General features: G+C 38.0%; 1 protein-coding gene across 6 annotated transcripts in view; it reads right to left on the reverse strand.

The window, feature by feature from the left end:
* Positions 1–1,302: 1,302 nt before the first annotated feature.
* The window catches only part of LOC132697708 (hemicentin-1), a 405,569-nt gene continuing 385,925 nt past the window's right edge, over positions 1,303–20,946 (reverse strand). For 4 of the 6 annotated variants that reach the window (XM_060663290.1, XM_060663291.1, XM_060663288.1 and 1 more), the window contains 17 exons: positions 16,480–16,630; positions 16,296–16,428; positions 16,056–16,237; positions 15,673–16,002; positions 15,124–15,620; positions 14,936–15,065; positions 14,624–14,881; positions 14,297–14,566; positions 14,023–14,163; positions 13,807–13,840; positions 9,400–9,668; positions 9,236–9,322; positions 6,848–7,008; positions 5,706–6,746; positions 3,320–4,034; positions 1,679–1,727; positions 1,303–1,393 (listed from right to left, as the gene is read on the reverse strand). In XM_060663290.1, the coding sequence (XP_060519273.1) occupies positions 3,360–4,034; positions 5,706–6,746; positions 6,848–7,008; positions 9,236–9,322; positions 9,400–9,668; positions 13,807–13,840; positions 14,023–14,163; positions 14,297–14,566; positions 14,624–14,881; positions 14,936–15,065; positions 15,124–15,620; positions 15,673–16,002; positions 16,056–16,237; positions 16,296–16,428; positions 16,480–16,630 (4,359 nt within the window). In that variant the 3' untranslated portion in view covers positions 1,303–1,393; positions 1,679–1,727; positions 3,320–3,359. The remainder of the gene's footprint in view (positions 1,394–1,678; positions 1,728–3,319; positions 4,035–5,705; positions 6,747–6,847; positions 7,009–9,235; positions 9,323–9,399; positions 9,669–13,806; positions 13,841–14,022; positions 14,164–14,296; positions 14,567–14,623; positions 14,882–14,935; positions 15,066–15,123; positions 15,621–15,672; positions 16,003–16,055; positions 16,238–16,295; positions 16,429–16,479; positions 16,631–20,946) is intronic. The other 2 variants (XM_060663293.1, XM_060663292.1) reach the window with 2 other exon arrangements.

Genomic DNA, 20,946 nt, shown 5'->3' on the forward strand with positions numbered 1-20,946 from the left:
TTTTAGCTTATAGTTGATAATACCTAGTGGAAAGCCTAAAAAGTCAGTAAAAACAACAACATGATATCTTAAAAACCGAACCGAAAATAGTAATAATTCCGAAAAAATGAGTTCTTAACTACCGTATTTTTAAAATAGGCTATGTTGATCATAACTATTCTAAGCAACTACGAGGGAGAAACATTTTACTTTGATAACGATTATACCAGAATACTAGTTCATAGACTTTTTATGCGAACTTTTCATCAAAAAGAGGCAAATTGACAAAGCTTCGACTTGTTTTATTGGAAAACATAAAACGCTTTGAAAAATCGGCGACTTGATACATTCTGTCGTCAACGAAAAATGTTCGAGGAATATAAACTGATCGTAAGGGAGCGTCATCTGTCGGGACAGCTTCGAACCACGGAGGTTCAGGACCGGCTTGGGAGAAAAATGAAAAGTGCGTACGAATAAAATTAAAACTTTTATTGTAATATTAAATGACATAGGAGCTAAAATTTTTATTTTACATATCTACAAGATGATATACAGTTACATTATGAAATTTTACTTAACGATAGCCTGACGGTTTTACAATTAATTACCTCTAGATAAACAATTTTCGTAATAGGGATTTATATAAAAACACGACTTCCGAATTTTAATTTGGCGGCCAGATTTTGTTTAGGTAGTACAGTGGTAATAAATGGACGAATTTTTTGGATTTTCGCGCGACGAATGTGAATTTTTTGGCACTCGCACGAAATTCAGACGCGGCACAAGTAGACATATCAATGAGCATTATAAATCCTTACACTAACAAAACTAAAAAAAAGGAAATCTACAAATCAGCCGATTGTAAACGGGGGAAACTATGTGCGTTGGAAGTGCAAAAAAGGCGAATACAAAATTTGCGTGAACGTGACGATAATTAATGTATTGTAAAAATGCAAATAATAAAAAAAACAATTCGATATGTGACTACGCCCTATTTACAACAATTTGCCGCGTATAAAAGTCAAACCCCCCAAAAAGTGACGTATCACCCTGTATAAAAACGCACATACACTTTTAATTAGACCTAAGAAATGCAAATGTCTTGCTTGCGTCACACGAAATGTCTCAGTTAATGTTTGGAATATTACAGGGTGTAACAGGCAGCCGACCCACCCTACCGCGAAATTCAAAAGCAGGCAACGAAAAAAATTGAGGTTAGAGTTCATCAGCGATTCGTTGTGCGCCTTGTCGCGTATTACAGTAGATCGTTTTTATCCACTTCCTCCAATTGGTTGTTGTTCCTGTTCCTCTTCATTGCGGCGTAGATCGAGGCGGCTTTGTAATTGATCGGACCATAGTTCGATTTGTAGTCGACGTCTGCGTAGACGAGATCGCACGGGTCGGGTCTGTACGGCTGCAAAAAGCACGAGAAAGAAATTACACGAATAAATATAGGCTGCCGGGTGGTCGTCGATTGTATTGATTTCGCGCTCTCGGTGGCAGTTTTAATTCGAATATGCGAATCCGGACTCGGAATTGGGCAACTGGCTTTAAGCAATGCGGTCCATGCGACGTAGAAAAGAGAAGAGAAAGTGTGTAGGGCATTGCTTGGGAGTTCAATAAAAACGGGAAATTTGTATACAACTATAATCGCTAAAATATTGACTAAAATTGGTAAACTACATGTCCCGATAATTACCTTAAAAGATATAGGTATCGCTACCACCGGTTGCGTGTACCCCGTTAGTCTAAAACAGAATTCAGAATCATATTAGGTACACAGTGAATTGTGTGTCAGTGATGTTTTTGTTGTCGAATGTACGTTTAAGGAAGTTCTACTATTCTAAGAGAATAAAATGAAAAATTAAACAAATTCCGTTGCGAGTTATATATGCGTTTCCATCTATATTTGTTCCAGCTGGGATAGACAGAAGACATAGAAATTTGTTCGTTTATTGATCAAAATAATGGCCACTGAAAAACGAAAAACTATCTCATATTTTACAGTTTAAAAGAAAATAACAATTTTATTTATTACACAGGTAAATTGAAAGTGGGGTTATCATATAGTTTAATAAATATGCCTAAAGTTTTGCATATAATTAGGATTTGTTCCACAATAATTCAAATCCTATTATTTTTTATTTTCATTTGGATGTGTGCAACGTATATAAACCTATTATTTGTTTCATTTACATTACAGTTTAACTGCACCATTATTATTTATTATTCAGTTTTATGATATACTTCCTTCCTATAACTGCTTATAAACCACTATCGCGAACTAACCACTAATAGAAGTTTCGCCGTGTTTATAAAACGTTAGTATCATAAATGTGGGTACGGATTTTGTAATATTGAATCATTTATGATTCAGCAAAGGGCTGCATTATTATCACTTTTCTCTGTAATTTTAAGATAACGGTTGTTATTTTCCGCCATCTGCCGCCAGAAAATGGGTTGGCCCTGTAGCTAATGATGGCGCTGGTGAAAACAGTATTTACTGCATAAAGTATTAGCGTTATAGAAATTCCCAAATGTCATTTTTAAGTTTTGTTTATTTTATTAATTGTATTGTTCGTTGACCTAAACCACAGAATTTTTCGCCGCGCAAAAGACCATGGAATTAAGGCATTTATAAAATGAAACGTGAGTTAAAAATAACTTTTTGGGAGTCTTGCAACAGTAGTAGTGCTCTTCTATTTACTATTCTTAGACCAAATGTAAATTATAGTAAGTCACGAAAAACAACAACAATAAAAAAAATACAAAGAATAAAAATGGTAAGATCCAATTTATAGAGAGAAATACTATTTCAACAGATACGCGAACATACAATATACATCAATCATTTACTGCGTTATAAAAAAAAATCTTCAACACTGTAAAAGCAAGTTTTAAGAAAGTGTTTCGTTATAATTTTTAAAATTTTCTTAATTATTAACCCATAACCAATTCAAAGGCAACGAATTAGCCCCGTTGTTTTAGAAAGTTTATGTTGTGGTCTGTGTCTGTAAAAAGTGTAAATTTCGATTAAAACTCCCTTCTTTATTAGATTTCTCTATGGTTTATTCCTGTGTAGATTAGAAAATATATGTATGTGTATAAAAAAAAATTGTCGCTCGGCTGAGAAGTTGGATTTCAATCGCTTTTGGAAAGCATGGAATGGTTACTGGAAAGGTAATTTTAATTTTTCGTAATATTTCTCTCTTGTATTATACGACTGTACTCCGTAGGAGTCAGAGTGAGTAATTTCTTGTAATTACCAAATTAAACTAGATAACGACCGCGTTAAAAATTAGTTTTAATTTCATACTAACCAAAAGAAAGCCATACAAACCTCGATAGATCCTTAATTAGTGTGCCACAGGGATCGTGCGTTAAACGTCGATCTCTTGGCCGATATCGTTAAATTTTAGCGTCGCGTATTCAGTCTTGGGTTTGTGCTTTTTGCTTTTCGAGGAGCTGGTCGAGCTAGAATCGTGCGAGCTTTTCCGGCTCGACGGCATATCCAAGTCCGCGTATTGGACGACGCCGTTTTGTTTAATGGCGGGCGGGACAACGACCCTGCCCGTCGCCGCTATCATCGGCTGTGGGTACTGCAGCAGTACCGAGCTCTGTACCTTCTCCTGGAACTCGACGTTCTCTTGGTAATCGTTCGGTCGCATCAGTACTAGCGGACCTTTGGTCTTTTGTTTCGGTCTCTCGCGTTTACGTCGCGAACACGTGCTCCGTTGACTAGCGAGGCTGGTACTGCTCGGGTAATCTCTGAGGTACCCGTTACGCATGAGGTTCTCCTCGTGGATATTTTTTATCGGCTGGAAGTAGCTTTCCGCCGTTTGGAACTTGAAACTGTGGCACTTCTGCAGCGGGATTTGAAAGTGTCTTTTTTGCTTCGACGATTTGCTCGAGAACGATTTGCTTTTGGCCAGCTGGTCTTGGAACAGGGCCTTCGGGATCAGTTTCGTATGTTTTTGGTGGGGAATCGTGGCCGAGTATTGGGGCGGGCACGCGGGTTTCTTGCAATGGCTGGCTGTTAGCGTGTAAAAAGCGTGCTGAAATAAAACCTGGTTAGTTTTGGGTTAGCTGCCGGTTAGGTTCGCGCAACCGGCCGAGGCGCAAGTGCTCGCAAGTGCTACTTTTTGGTCAAAAATTTATTGCTGTTAACTCCAGTTTCTAATGCAGAGAAGCGAAATCTGACGTCTGGGACTCATTTGTCATAAAAATCCTAGTGGTAACAACCACAATCGAGCATTTTGAAAAATCGTAATTTTTAATAATAAAATGGGACGTCCTGTATATTTTTGATTAATAGAACTTAAAATTAACTTTCCAAAAACAACTTGAAATTTTGCTACAGTCTTTTTCAAAAAAATCAGTTTCGAATTTTGAATTAGTAAGTAGGATTTAGACGAAGCGACCGAAATTAAGAAAACAAATGTTTACTGCCAATTGTCAAATTGTGATTTTGGCTCCCAGGAACCTGCTGGAAAGGCGGCCAAGGTCTGGTAATGTGTAGTTTGTTTTTTGTTTTTCTTTTAAAGTTTTTGCAACGTCAGTTCTGTTGGTGTGCTTAAATTTCGTGACGCCGTAGGACTAATTTTCTACAACCACTATTTTTTGCAACTCGCTAGCCCTATTTGGTTTGCAGTTTTTTATCATTTTCGCCTTAAATTGACTATTACTAATTATATTATATTACGTATATGTCTTTACGCCGTTGTAGAAATAGCTAGCGAAATAAACTTTCATATTTCGTTTATTTGAACGACTAAACAAAAATGCAAACATTAATGTATTTCGAAGGCGAATAATCAGTGATTCAATAATATACAGGGTGGCCCATATAAAACATTTAAGAGTTCGCCATAACAAAAAAGTTTTAACGAAATTTTAAAAAATTCTAAAAACACGTCAACAATATGTTTTTTTCTATCGAACACTGTTGAAATAATTTAAAGATTAACATGTCTTTTCATTATTTGGTAAGTTTTTAAAAATTAATTTTACATATTTCGAGGAGAACCGAAAGCAAACTTAGATTTATAAATATTTAATAATAATTTATCTCGATTTGTAAACACATAAAGACAAACTTGATACAAAAACAAAGGCGATGAGTTCAAATGTTTTTAAAATAATATTTGCAGCTATGGATTTTCAGCTTGCTAGCAAACAAAACACCTCTTTTTGCGCAAAAGAAAAAATATCCCCAGCCAGGGAAGAATAACCACAAACCTGAATAGCTGTTTAATTTTTCGGACCGATTTTAAGTACCTCAGTAAGCAAGTTTGAGAAATTACTTTAGGTACTAGATTTTATATTGTCGCTAAATGAATTTTAATTTTTAATTTATTAACACTCTCTTGTCATTGATAAAATTCTATGAGGATCGTTTTTGATGCTTTTAAGTAGGCAGAGAGAGTAGGAGAACGAACTATCATTTTTTGAAAAGTAAACAACCATCACATTACATTCACGGAGTTCTTTGAACTGAAATACGTCATCGGTGAACGCTGCGAATATGTCAATAGCGTCAAATTGATTTATAATCAAGATAAAAAATATGCGACCCTGAATTCCCTGAGTTATAACGGTTCAAATATTTGACACAATTCAAATAAAATTTCTATTATCCTTTTTGACCAAAAACTTATGCATTTAGACCGGAGCGCGACTATAAGAACGGTACTGCCACAGCCAAAGCAAACAAAAAAAAAACAAACCTGTGCCACAGGATTTCTATCGTTAGCCACTGTACCGGTTTCGTTTTCTTTATTCTCGTCTTTTTGCGACTTATCCGCCGCTTGCACCGGAGAGGCTTTTCTCTTCGCCAAGATTTGAAGCGATAGTGCCCCTTTGGGGCTCTCCACTTTCGGCTTAATGAAATTCGGACTTACTTTTAGTACGGGCGAGTTCTTTATAGCCTGCGCCGCAATGGTTGGTACTACCTTTTTCGCTCGATCCGTTTCCGCGGTTCTTTCATTCGATTCTACCACTTCCACGGTACTGACATGGATCTGAGCTTCCGTTACGGATACGGTACCGCCTTCCTCGCTACCGTTGGAACTGTCAGGCGAGTTTCCCGAGGGAACGTTCCCCTGCAGCGAATTGCAAATGTTCGCGTATATAATCTCCGGTTTCCGGTGCTTCCTGCACCTGGGGGCCGGTTTCGGCGTAGCCTCCTCCAAAATCTGTATACTGTCCGTCAGATTTTGAAAATCCTTCGCTGTACTCTTCGATAGCGGGCTCAGGCATTTTTTTGGCAACGCGTAAACGATCGGTCGCTTTTTGGCGTGTTTTTTGCACCTCATCGAGTAAAAGGTGGGCGAATAGCATTTGTGCTTTTCCGTTTTGAGCGAGCCGAATTTTCGTTCGGACAAGTTAACCCTTTTGGTTTTCGGTAGCGCTTTCGCTTCGTCTGTCCTTATCGCCGGTTCTTGCGTTCTCATAGGAGGAGAAACCCTAAAGTTGGAGGGACGAATAATAGACGGTCGGGATGGAGTGGGAGGCCAGTACGCGTGGTAGCGGGGATAATTGAAGGGTGGCGAGTTGATGAACGGGTTGCTGAGGTTTCTCGCTAGAGGAAGGTTAAATGGATGTAGAAATCGTGGGGTGTAGTATCCGGGATTGGTTTGAAACCCGTGGAAAGATTGGTTCCTTCTGATCCTCAGCGGCTCCAAGTCCGGCATCTTCGGTGGAGGTTTTTGGTCGGTTTGGACGGCACGCTTTGCACATTGTTGAAACGGCGCGATAACGGAAATGGGCTGCAAAAACGAGTCGCGGGGCGAGGGGAACACATGCAAAAATTAAAACCACAAAAGCGGACAAAACGGAAGGTTCGCGTCTGCGTGTACGGACGGTTTACCTTGTTGGGGGGGTTCTGCATGCCGTGGAAGGGGAGGTTCTCATAGAAGCCTTTGTCGTTGGGGTCGTGGGCCGCGTGGGGGTGGTCCTGCATATTTCCAACCGGTGCCGCGACCCCCGTCCTTATTTTATCTCCGGTAGAAGATTGGTTTAGAGGCGGCGCTGTGCGGAAAAAAGAAAAAACAGTTTTACAAGGTCCCGTCCGATAATTCGTCGGGTTCCGTTCTAATTTGTTTGAGTAAAAAAAGAAAATTTCGATGCTAAATGGCTAGGAACTGCGCGAAAGCAAAAAAATGGTCCTAACATATATTTACTTATTTATTTATCTACAGGCGAAGCCCGAAAATAATAACAATAAAATTTCCAACTAAATTTCACTAAAATTCACTAAATAAAACAAAAAAAAATGCCGATCAGTAACAAGTTGATCAGGTTAAAGAGATACAGAGAGAACACGATGTACAAAACTGTTATTTGTTTTAAATAAATTAGTATTTTTAAGAACATGACGATAAAACGGGGTACGTGCTCTAGAGCGTCGAGCGGTCCGAATTTCCGGAAAAATTGGAATTTGGAATATTGAAATGTTTTTCGGTAAAATTTGATGTTGTCGGTACGATGTATTTCTAATAATTTTTTTATTTCCACGTAACGTTTCAATTTTCGTTGATTCCGTATCTGCCACCAGATTTTTTACGCCACTGCTAAAGAACAGCACTACTTGTGGGTATGTAATTCGTAAGATTAATGTAAAATAATAATGGTACCTATTTCTAAGACGATGGTTGGAAGGAAAGATTCAGTAAGACAATACCCCAAACTACAAATTTCAGAAAACATTTTAGACCCTAGAAAGGAACTAGAACATCCTAGTTGGTTAATGCGTATCAAAAAATTACTATACTATTTTATCCTGCCACTCTAGGAGTTTCAACCATGTTTGGTTTGATTGCAAAATAACGCAAATTTTAAGTTGTGCCTAAAATGAAAAACACACGCCATAGAAAATAACAACATTTAAATTACTGTAGATTTTTTTAGTATACTGCTCATATTAAAAAATAAACTCAATTATTTCTGAGTTTCATAGTAAAATGCAGTACAAGGTACCCTAAAATGCCTAGCTTCTATTTGCTTCTATTTCAGATGTTTTATTTTCTTCGCAGGGAGGTTTTGTAATGGCTCAAAAATCTTGCATTATTCATTTTCACGAGTTGGTACGGCTTTTTATATTAGCGAATGAGAACAGTTATTTTTCCAGATAGTTTCAAAATTTAAGTTAACTGATAATTTCTTCTAAGATTAGTTGAGATAAGATTTCATACATTTGTTGGACAATTGGACATATATATATATATATATATATATATATATATATATATATATATATATATATATATATATATATATATATATATATATATATATATATATATATATATATATATATATATATATATATATATATATATATATATATATATATATATATATATATATATATATATATATATATATAGATGACACTATATTCCGGAATATCATCCGTTCGCTCGTTGAACTCCGATTGGAATCCTGCATCCGACTGGAATCCTGCAGACGTTTCGCCAAAATCTCACTTGGCATCTTCAATGCTCGCGCTTCGAAAACACTTCGAACACTACAGAATTCCAGTCGGATGCAGGATTTGCAGGATTCCAGTCGGAGTTCAACGAGCGAACGGATGATATCCCGGAATATAGTGTCATCACATTTTTCCATCCGTGAATCAATACGTGAGAATATATATATATATATATATATATATATATATATATATATATATATATATATATATATATATATATATATATATATATATATATATATATATATATATATATATATAATATGTATTAAGTATATTATTTACCCAATATACTAGTTTATTTCTGGTTCTGGTTTTAATTTTTTTTTGTTTGTGAGTACCGACGTTTTGCTATAAAAAATGTTTATTTATTCTTAGCAATAACTACTACTAGTAGAGAATTTGGGTACAATGAGCATGCATAAGTCCAGAGATGGAATTCTAAACACATACGTTCTATTCTCCTAAGAAACGTATTTAAATCAGATTAAATATTTATCAGCTAAGCGGTCTGAGAAATAATATTATTCACTTGGATTGGTAAATTTTTAATGATTTATGCATTTTCGGTTAAGATAATTTTGTTCTATTCGAAAATATTGCTTTTAGTTTCTTGTTCGCACCTTCGAAACGGTCAAACGTGCGATTTTTAGGAATGTTCGATATTCTTCAAATAGGAAAAGTAAAAACAATGTTTTCCAGCCCTACAAAATAAAAACTCACGATCATCTCTATTTTTTTTAACTTTCACGTCGGACTTACCATCTCCCGGTTTTTTCCGTTTTCGTGGGTTGACGGTGGCGGACCTGGCGCTCGGTGGCGATGTCGCCATCTTTTTAAACGTCACAACTAACATGCAAAAACATCAGAAAAGGGCGACCGGCGCGTCCGAACGAAAGCAGAAAGGAAAAAAAAACACAATTTACCTCCTCCTGCGCCCGCCTTGATGCCCAAAGTGGCTGCTTCATCCCCTCCCAGTCCTAAGACTGCGCGGAGCCTTTTTATTCGCGCGTAAACCTTACTTTTGTTTCTGCGCAACCTCAAGTAGGCGCTGGTCTTCGTCGTATTACGCGGGCTCGAACTCGGAGGGCTCAATCTACTGATACTGACGTTGTTCATTTTGTTCACCTGTACCAGTAGGCCGGGTTTCAGCGGCCATTTCGATCCGTCCAACGGCGACGAGTCTTGATCCGGGCTACGTTTGTGTCGGGGGCAAAATCGGGAAAATTACAGAAACAAGCGACAAAACTAAGGCCAGTCCGGTTAGGGCGCCACGTGACCAACATGACGGATGTACAAAAGGAAGGATGAATTTCCGTTTGTCGATCAAGTCGAGGGTTGGTTGTTTGTGTTTGCCAACGAAATGTTTTGAAGATCAACAATCGGGAAACTTCGAATCGATGATTGGAATTAATATTAAATTTTTAACCTTCGGATATGTTTATCGAGGGTCGTGTTGGGGCACGTGTACGCTGGTGATCGGAAAACGCGTTTATACCAACCTTATCACAGATAACAGTCAAAGACCACGACCGACATGCACAGATGTACTCTAGTATAGCGAAAGTTAAAAAAAAAAGATAAAAGGCCCAAACGTCATGCTCGCTGATTGGGTCAGAACTACGTGTATCATTTTCTAACGTTCTCATATAAAAAAGCTTTATTGATAATTATGTATAGTAATAGTAACTACTTTTTTTTTTCTTTGAATAAATTTTGTCTAGCGCAAAACCATCTGGTCAAGTAAATATTCTGGTAAGTTTAATAGTAATGGCGAATATTTATTCTGATTTTATAGCTATTATGACATTTTTGCACAGAAGGGAACAACGACTCTCAGCGCAAGCCCCTAAGCTGTCCTTTCAGATGTTTTATTTCTAAACATCGGCTTCCAAATACTTAATTCGCTTTGTTTTCGGATCTGGGGCATATTCGGACAAAATATTGGAAAAATATGCCGGATCTAAACTGAAAACTGTCCTATTGACGAACTGTCAGCGGTCATAGTGGTTGCTTAAAAGCTAGGTTTGAAATGACAGATCATATTGGCTGGAATGATGCCCGTTAATGTCACAAAAAAAAGTTGATTTCGAAAGTAATATTGCGGAGAGAATCCTGAATGCATTGGGAACTCATGTGTAAAATGTTCGCGAAGGAGGCTTATTATTTCGATCTCATTCGGAACGCGTTCAGCAGATATTGCATATTGCATAAAATGCATAAAAAAGATATTTGTAGAGTAGAAACATATTTTATTTGCTTTAAATAAAGACAATAATAGTAAAATTTTTAAAACTCTAAAAAAAATTATGCAACAGGTAATATTGAAATGGTAAAATCACAAATCGTGCAAATTACTTTTTTGTTTAAGTCATTTTAAAGCAAATGTTTCACAATTAATTGGGATGGGTATGTTAGTGATTTTTATTTGGCAAATTCGCATCTAAACATCCCGAATGAATTCGATGACATGCGCTATCACTTTATATTCTGAATGGATTCAGATTCGACTCCGCGAAAATAGCTATTATTATAATAGGCAGAGCCTCGCTATATCTAGTAGCTATATAATTCGGATAGAAGCACTTAATGTCAAAGTATAAGCGAGGTATTTGTGTGGAGGTTTGAATGGGTGCGCTAGGTATTGTCAGATTTCCAATATTTCCAAAGCTTCAACAAGCAAGATAATATTACTAAATTATTATACAGGGTGTTACTTAATAAGTGTCCGATATTTTACAGGATTTCTCAAGCATTTTTAAGGCAAAAAATTGCTATAAACCTTTTGTCTAATATCATACTCGAGGTATATGGTGTGAAAATTCAAAGTTCTTTGATTTCTGAACGAAAATTGGTGCATGATAGCTTTTTGACATGAGAAATTTCCATTTGTATTACCTAATTTAGTTCTTATTTAGGGGACGCTACCTATATGTCTCTTTCACCATATGCAAAGCTCATTATATTTTACGGAAAAAATGGCTTCAATCACTTTTATCTGAAAATGCCTTCTTATTACAAATCGTTTCTGAAATATTTTGGTTTTAAGTAATCGATGTTTTTAATAAAGTAATATAATGTAAAATAACTTTTTTTTATCAACATTTTCGATTTTCTTATTTTAAAATTAAGCTTAAAATTTAAATTAAATGGATGAATACTAAAAAGAACGAAACGAAAACCTGAATCAAATCACAATAAATTTTATAAATGTTCGAGTCCACCTATATGCACGTACATTAGCACGAACATTAGCGTTGGAAAATTTCCTGGAGTGTTTTGAATGGTTCTACAATAGTCTGTTATTCGATTCCTTAATTCTTTCACATGTTGAATAGGTAAAGTAAGGTTTTTCGATGTCCTCAAAGGCAATTTCCCAAATTTCTTTCAGAAATCGGCTTTCAAGTATAGAACTTCCTGCTTTAAAAATACTAGATTAATTACACTGTGAAATATTGAACACTTATTAAATAAAACATTATATATTGAATGTAAATAATAGTAATAATAATAGTAAAATAATTTAAGTTCAAATAATCGGAAAGAACTGCAGTTTTGTAAATTTTACTTTGAATTTTCAAATTAAACGGAATTCGTATTTCGTATTTCGGCTTAAGACGGTCGCGTTTCACACGTAATTCAGCCCCATCGAAATTAGGAAAAGTGTAAGGGTGATAAAAAAGGTACCTTGGTTCCCCAAGTAAGTAATTCTACCGCAAGGCACCAAGGGCAAGCCGAGCACGTCCGGGCTTTGCGAGCAAAGAAACCTAAAGATGGGCGAGGGGTTAGTACTTAGTACAATCTCGCTGGCGACATTACGCTAGCGTCGCAAGGATTGTTCAGAGCGCCACGTGGCAAAGTACGCTTTGCCGCGTGACACGCCTCGCATCCCTACGCTACACGTGTGTATGTGTGTGTGTGCAATACTAATTTGCGATAAAGTGAAACCGCAATAATGGCAGTGCGTGTCGGAGAAATATGTACAAAACGAAAGGAAAAAGAGAAACGGAACAAAAAAAAAAGAGAATCTAGCAAATGAACATCGAACGTCATTCGTCTTACCTCTCGAACATATCCGGTTTTGACGAATCATAAGAAACGCTCAAATAGGCAAAAACTGAAAAAGCTCGCCCGCAACCAAAGAAAAACTGTGCGTTTATCACAAATTCTATTGCACTCCGGGCTAACGTGTCTTGATTTACTATATACAGGGTTGTTCGCTCTATACGGCATACTGTGGCAAAAATATTTCACAACAGTGCTAAATATTTTTTTAAAATGAAACCCCCTGTCTGTTACAGCATTGTTGGATTTCAAGGTGAAAATAAAAGCAGGTTTCACTAATGTTTATGATATTGAAATAACTTATAAAATTATAATTAAGAACGATTAAAGTTATGTGCGCGAAATTTGCTTCGAAACAATAATACTAATGAATTTGATAAACGACACATTACTCACTAGTTTGATTTAGCACGAGCGAAGCGAAGAAGTTGATCAACGTATTGGTTATACTTTTACCACGATTATTACTTTTTTGGTACAAAACACCGAATATATTTGTGCTGTTCTGCCAAACAAGTACCGAACAGCTATTGGTGGCAGAAAAATTATAGTATTCCAAGACGTTGCTAAATTCCCTCAGCCACTCGTTTATTACGCCCTCGCTCTGCCAAAACGAACTCGTGACCGCGTTGATCACATTTATTATATAATAATGTATTATATTATTATTATATATATTATTATATTATTAGCAAAACCAAACCAACTTAGCGGCTTCTGTAAATTAGCTGATATTGCTAAATATCACCAGTAATTTAGATGCAGTAAACACCAAATGTCACAAACCATAATTTTCTAGTTATGTTAAAATAATCCAATTGATTACCAAAAATTATTCATTAGTACTCATATGGCGTTCAATATAAATGAATCAAGTTGTGATCAGTTACGTTCCTTCGTAGATCCGAATACTTACATTTTTGGATACTCTTGGTAGGACGGGACAATTTTTGTAATTGGAAAATTAAATTATTGTTACATTTTAAAATCTAATTATTTAAAAAACTTTTAAGTTTAGGTATCATAAACCTTATTGAAACTCACGCTTAGTTTAACCGCAGAATAAAAAAAATGCTGCGATAAACGGAGGGTTCTATTAAAAATACTTTAATATATTTATCACCTTTGGGACAACATGTAGAATGTGAATGTAACTTTAAAAAGTAACCAAAAAAGGCGCCCACTGTACTTTGGCCACACTATCACGTTCTGTATACCGTCACCTTTAGGCGCGTAAATCTTAAGAAATAAGATATATTTCGACTTACTTCTCCCTTTCCTCCATCTCCAGCGGGTTATTGTCTGAGCGATAAACGAAAACAGAAGAACAAAACGCAAGTTAGTACCCGATAATAAAGCGACAAATCACGTATAAGTACAGATATATTGTTTACATAAAACTAATCGTCATTCCTAAAAAGTGTAGTATCGATATTTGTATTGCGAGTAGGCGGGGTAATTCAGTAAGGAGTGCAGCAACTCACATTTGGTGTTCGCCCGTTTCCTCCTGCACAACACTATGATCACTATGCATATTATGATCACGCATATTATGATCGCCACGATCGACGCGATGATGATGATCAAATTCTCGTGGTTCAAACGTTTCCACCACGGCAAGATTCCTGAAACAAACGTCATGACATGCACTCTAAGTCGTTGTTTAGATATTGAGTTGAGAAAGTCTTTAAATTCACCAATAATTGGGCACCACTTGGCGTCCCTATCGTCTCTCTATCCCACCCTTGGTGAACCTACCGTCCACAGACATCTCGCACGGCTGCTTGTCGCTGAACCCCACCGAATTGTTGGCGAAGCACTGGTACGTTCTCCTGGTATCCACCGACGAATCCAGCACGAGGAAGCTCTTTAGTCCGTCGGTCTCGATGTTCGAGTTTACCACGTAGGTCTCGTTGCCTTCCTTCGCTTTCCAGGTAAACACCACCTGTTGCGGATTGGCCACCACCGTGCACAACAGCGCGGGGTTTCCACCCCTGTCCGTGCGCGTTATAGTACATTCCGGAGCGTCTGTAACCGGAAAAATAAATAAATCCCGCGGGACGTAAACCCGAACGAAGACTTTACATTTGACGTTGAAATAGACGATCGCTTGCTGCAGCCCGTGTTTATTGAATGCTTCGCAGATGTAGCTGCCCGACTCTTTCCTATCCATAGAGCCCAGTCGAAGGACGTCACTGGTTTCGATCGGTTCGGAGGTGGTGTTTTTCTTCCACTTGTACTCCAGAGTGGGCAGACCTTTGCCGTGGCACTTCACAGGACTCGGTGCTTGTCCCTCGATGACGTTCACTACCGTGGACGACACCTTCACGTCCTCGGGGGGATCTGAAATATACGCACGTGCACCCGTTCGTCGATCGCGGTCCTTGATTTACTCACAGTCGACGGCGATTTCGATCATGGATTCGACCCCCGGTCCGCTGTCGTTCGACTCGCTTTGGCAGCTGTAGTTCGCATTGGGGGCGGTTTTGTTCAACTTTCCGCCCGGCCACGCCGTCATGTTCCATATCTGACGACGCCAATTCGATAATTAAAAGTTCGACAACCGCCGCCCACGCGCAACTCACCAAAGTCGATTCAATGGACTCGAAAAAGTTCTTCTGGCGATCTGGTGGATGTATGATGATCCGGTTGTCGTAAAGGGGATCGTTGGCCGCGTTGATGATCCTCCCGTCCTTTCTCCAAACGATGTTGCACAAGGGGAAGCATTCCACCCGACAAGTCAGGTTGATGTGCTGCGACGAGTAAAGTATACCTTGGTAGGGTTTGAGCCGGTCGAAAAGGGCTGGCGGAGCGGTGACATTGATGAACTTGGTTGCCGGCTCGCTCTCGCCACCATCGTTGACGGCAATGCAGGTGAAATTGCTGCGCGTCTCGAGTCCCACCGGCGAAATTTTGTAGACGGAACTGTTTACCTCGGTCAGTTGGTGGGATCCCCTGTACCACTTGTAGGTCACGTTGTCCGGTCGTCCGTAGGAGTTTACTTTGCATTCCAAAGTGACCATACCGCCCTTGACCACTTTATCTTTTGGCGTAGAGATTAATCGGGCTGGACTCGGCGGATCTAAAGAGTCGCGTGCAGTATATAGACACTCGTTTATCGGTGCCACACTTACAGTAGACAATCAACTCTACGGGCTCAGACAACGGACCCCAACCGGCAGTGTTTTCACCTTGGCACGTATAGTTGCCGGCGAATGACTCGTCGACGCGTTCCAAGCTCAAAATGCTGGGGTCGAGGCCGCAGAAAGGCCCACCGGATTCGTCTTTGGCGGTGTAATTGCACTCTGGAAATTCCTTCATCAGTTCGCCGTCCAAAAACCATCTGACTTTTAATAAGGTCGATGGATTGCCGGACGTAACGTTACACTCGAGCAGGACGTTGATCTTGTCCTGAGCTTTGACCGGGGCGGGCGGGTCCATGAGGATCTCAACATCCGGAGGATCTATAATTACGTGACGAGAAGAGCGAACGGGTGTTCAATTTTATGCTACTAACATTGAACGTTAAGGAAAATGCTGTCTTCGGATTGGTCAGACCCGACCTCGTTTTTGAGCCAGCAGCTGTAGTCGCCCATGTCCTCTCTGGTGACGTTGTATATGATTAAAGGCGGGTTCTCGATCGTCCCGCCTTGGTACTTGGACGAATCGGAGAGTGTGAGGTTTTTACCGTCCTTGGACCTGCAAATGGACGGTACTACTAATCCCCGCAATTCGCGCTGCAGTTTGAGGTACTTACCATAACGCCCCCTTCAGTTCTTGGGGATTCGCCTTGTAGCTGCATATGAGCAAAGTGCCGTTACCGTTACGAGAGTTTTCTGTCGACTCTGTCACGGTTATGTTCTTCGGTCGTACCGAAATAACGGGCGGGTCTAAAAAGTCGCGCTTAGCTCTCGAGTCCTGTTAAGTAAAGTAGCGCTTACATCTGACTTCCAGTATCAGCAGCCTATGCATTTCAGGTTCGTGTCGCTTCTTGATGACTTCGTTCTCGGCGTAGCAGTGGATCTTGATGCCGTTCTCCCAGTGACTCGCTTGGAACACCAACTGACTTTTGGTTGTGTAAGTACCGTCCCTCTGCGAAAGTCGAGCGGGTATCAGAAAAAAAATCACCCTCTTAGGACCGGACGCTACTAAAGCTTGCAAGGAGCCGTGCGGGTGGACCCCTTACGCCAAATGCCGCTCCGAAACGATCGAGAAAGGTAACGCGTGTGACGAAAAACTCCTCAACACACAAACCGGGAAAGCGGAGCGGCGGGGAGGTTAAAAAATATATGCAACTTTACATACGAAAGGCGCGGTTCCTCCAGTTTTTTTCTTTAATTTATTACGACTGAGGGGGTACTTAACCCCTCCGCGCCGTATGTCACCGTCCTTTTATATCCTATTAAGCCCCCTTCGCGTTTCTTAAGCAGGTCGGCGCCGGCGGAAGGGGAGCCGTGAGGCCTCATTCGCACGGGGTCGCTAAGAGCGCGTAAATTTTTAAACAAAAAGCAGCAGTTAGCACACGTGACCTCGGGGGGTAATTTTAAAAAGCCTAATTAATAATACCTACCAATTTCTGATCAATTTTGACGGCATCGACTTCGTTTTACAATTTCATAGGTAAGACGTTTTAAAAATCGCATGGGGCAATAGTGGCGAAAAGTACTATATCTGATAAACATTTAAAAAATGTTCTCAATTATACAGGGTGTTATTGAATACATTGAATACCGATATTTCACAGGGTGATTTATTCAGTTTTTTAAAGGTAAATATGTAAATAGATATTCACGGTGTCAAGCTATAATTTTTATTTTCGCTTTTTGATAAATGAAATGAAAAAAGAGAAAAAGTGCAACAGTTGTAATAAACAAAAAAAAATCAATAGGCCTAGTAAGTTTATTTACTTGTCATGTTGTTGTTGTCATGTAGAAAATACAAACATAATATATTACACAGTTGAGTGGTAATATGAGTGAGAAGTAGTATATTATGCAACAAGTGCGGTGAACGGCATTTGATTCACCGGTTTATTTGACACGAGCGGAGCGAGTGTTTAATATACGAGTGACTTAAAAACTTTACCGAACGTGTTGCATACTATACTTTTTCTACGACCGTTAGTTTGTAGGTACATTTTCTCAAAACAACACGAATACATTCACTGACATGACCGTCAGAATTAACAAACGTCAACATTCCAGGCGTGGGAAATATCAACGAAAACATTCGATTGCTCGCAAACCCGTGCGGAAAAATCCCGGAAATGTCCGAAGTGCCTTGGATCCGTGGGAAACGAAACTAACGTGGTAAAGTGATGCTTTCCGCATGCTAGATCGCTGTGTAATTAGGTATTTTACAGACGGGAGTATATATTTTTCTATTCCCTTCTGTAAAATATCTAATTATAAACCGATCTAGCGTGCGGAAAACGTCACTTTACCACAGTTTCTTGTCCCGCGGATCCGAGCCCCTTCGGCTATTGCCGGGATATTACCGCACGGGTTTGAGAGCAATCATATGTTTCGCAGATTGTCCGGCACGGTCGAATTTCAAGGTTTGTCAATTCTGACGGTCATGTCAGTGAATATATTCGTGTTGTTTTGCGCTGCGCTCCGCTCGTGCCAAATAAACTCGTGACTCAAATACCGTTTACCACACTTGTTGCATAATACACTATTGCTTCACTTTTTTGAAAACACAAGCATCGATTGCTTCAAACCAACTGTGTATACTTTGTATATATAGATATTTTTGGATATTACGATTCCTCCAAAATATATATGTATATCATACATTTTTTATGCATTTTAATGTTTAATAAATACTTATTTATTTGATAAAGAGAGAGTCTTGCCAACTTGGCGAATTTTGAACTATTTTTTCTAAGAATTTTTAAATATAACATCCTGTATCAACTTTATCATATTTAGCTATTGCCCCTCTACAACTTTTGTTCAGCTTTTGAATAGCATCTTTTCGGTAGGGTAAATTTAATACAAATAGTAGGCATAGAAAACTCAACGAGCAGAGAGGTTGATGATAGGGACACGAAATGCAATTCATTAGCGCGTTTGAATAGGCAAGAAAAAAACGAGACGTTTGCCGTTAAAAAAATCTGAAGTGCGTCCTCCACTCGCTCCCACCCCGCTTTTTAGACAAGACGCGTAAAAGGGCTAACAACCCCGCGATACCGCTAACTAACGCAGGTTTTTTTTCTCGAACAGGCCACTTACGAGCGAGCGGTGCAAATAAGCGGGTAACGCGTATCCCTGGCATCCTGATGGAGTTTTTTCAGTGGCGGCTCGCGGTTAAACAAATTGTGGAAATTACGTGAACCGAACCAAAAAAAAAACGAAAAGTATATTGGGACTTATTTTAGAAGGCCAACATTAATAAATAATAAAATAAGACAATATTGAAAATATTTAGTTATTTGTAGTAACGCGTTATGCCCTTATGGAAAACTCTGTCATTATTGAACATACAAAGATGCCGTTTGCACATTACTTTACTTTTTTTAGACTTAAAAAATTTTATAATCAGATTTTGCATTTGAATTTTAAAAATCGAATTGGCGATAATTGAGTTAAATAGAGTTTTGTAAATACTTTCACAGGAAATTTACAATTTGCAGATATTACGACGCTGATATGTTTTTTATTATTTTGTGTTGTCCCTATTATAAAGCAAGCAAATATTAATAGAGCAAACTAGAAAGTGATGTTTTGTGACAATTCATTCGTATAAAAAAATTGTAATAAATAATAATTTCATTATAAAGATATCACAAATGTAATAGGGCTGTATAATCAAAATTCAAAAAATAATATTTTTGGAAGTTAAAACATAAACATAAAAAATTTAATCGAATCGTTACAGGAAAACTCGAAAACCGATATAAACTATGCACGAAGAAAATATCCGCGCGTATTTAAAATTCCGAATCTAATGATGGTCTTTAGACTAATTTTGTCTCATTGGGGCATGTATTAGGAAGTTTAGCTTCATCACAACTCTCTATCTATAGAGCAGTATAGAAAAATCTAAGAACGTACCTAAAACTATTCTTTCGTCCTACAAGTGCCTTAAAATTATTTTTATAAATTGAAATATAGTCGATTTATTTGCTACATACCCATGCCGATGATCGTTGAACATTTTATATTCATCTATCTATTGCAATCTCAAATATTTCAATTACAGTATAACTGACCGACCCTATTGCGAATAATGTAGTTCAATCATTTTCGTCGTATTTTTTCTTTAATTTCTTTACAGTAATCACCGATCCAGTTTCATTTAACTTTATTAATAATTTTCGTAATCCTGTTTTTGACACATTTGTATTAAGATATTTTTCATGAAAAACATCTATAACGTATTGATAAAACACATTTCCAATTCCGTAACTTTGTATTAAAGAAATACGCGCTTTCTTTAGTTAATATTTCGATGATCAAACGAACTTACCTGGTAAGTGAAGTTCGATCGTAATTATATGTTACACCTCTTCGTAGAAATCAATATACGTAGTCCCCATTCTAGCCGCTAGGTGGCACCACAGCTTTAAAGCAGAGCCAAAAAACTGTGGAATAACTTACCATGCACGGTATATTCGCCATCTATGGTCTTAACCTCATTCTATTTTAAAGCCCGTTTTTAATAAATTTGCCAAAGGGCATTTTAGTACTGTTCAGAACAGTACATTGGGCGGGAATGGGTGATTTATACGAAGAGGTGTAACATATAATTACGATCGAACTTCACTTACCAGGTAGCTTCGTTTGATCATCGAATTATATGTTACACCTCTTCTATGAAATCAATATACGTAGACTTTCAAAGGCAACTCAGCAAATTAACAAATTTAACAAAATTATAACAATAAAACGATTTTATTCGGCTATATAAGGAAATCCAAACCTTATGAAGTTTATGAAAGCCTCGAGTACAAATATAAAATAAATGGCTGTCCGAGAAAACAAACATTCTGAAAAATTCTATGTTGCAAATGTCGCATTAACAAAGAAACCTGCACCTGCTGTACAAATAGGTCTATTATAAAAAAGGGTTGAAAACACCGACGCCGAATAAGAATGAACATGTGCCATCAAAGCACAAAAAGAGGAATGAGGTTAAGACCATAGATGGCGAATATACCGTGCATGGTAAGTTATTCCACAGTTTTTTGGCTCTGCTTTAAAGCTGTGGTGCCACCTAGCGACTAGAAGGGGGACTACGTATATTGATTTCATAGAAGAGGTGTAACATATAATCCCGAAAAGCTTTTACTAGAACAGACTATTAACAGATGTAAATAAAATGAAAACAAACTTAAAGGTGTACAACAAATGCAATTTAATTTTTTTGTAAATTCATATTTAATTCAAAATCATAATTATTTT

This window comes from Cylas formicarius, unplaced genomic scaffold (genome assembly GCF_029955315.1).
Source record: "Cylas formicarius isolate icCylForm1 unplaced genomic scaffold, icCylForm1.1 PGA_scaffold_2__14_contigs__length_35257938, whole genome shotgun sequence".
Lineage (NCBI taxonomy): Eukaryota > Metazoa > Arthropoda > Insecta > Coleoptera > Brentidae > Cylas > Cylas formicarius.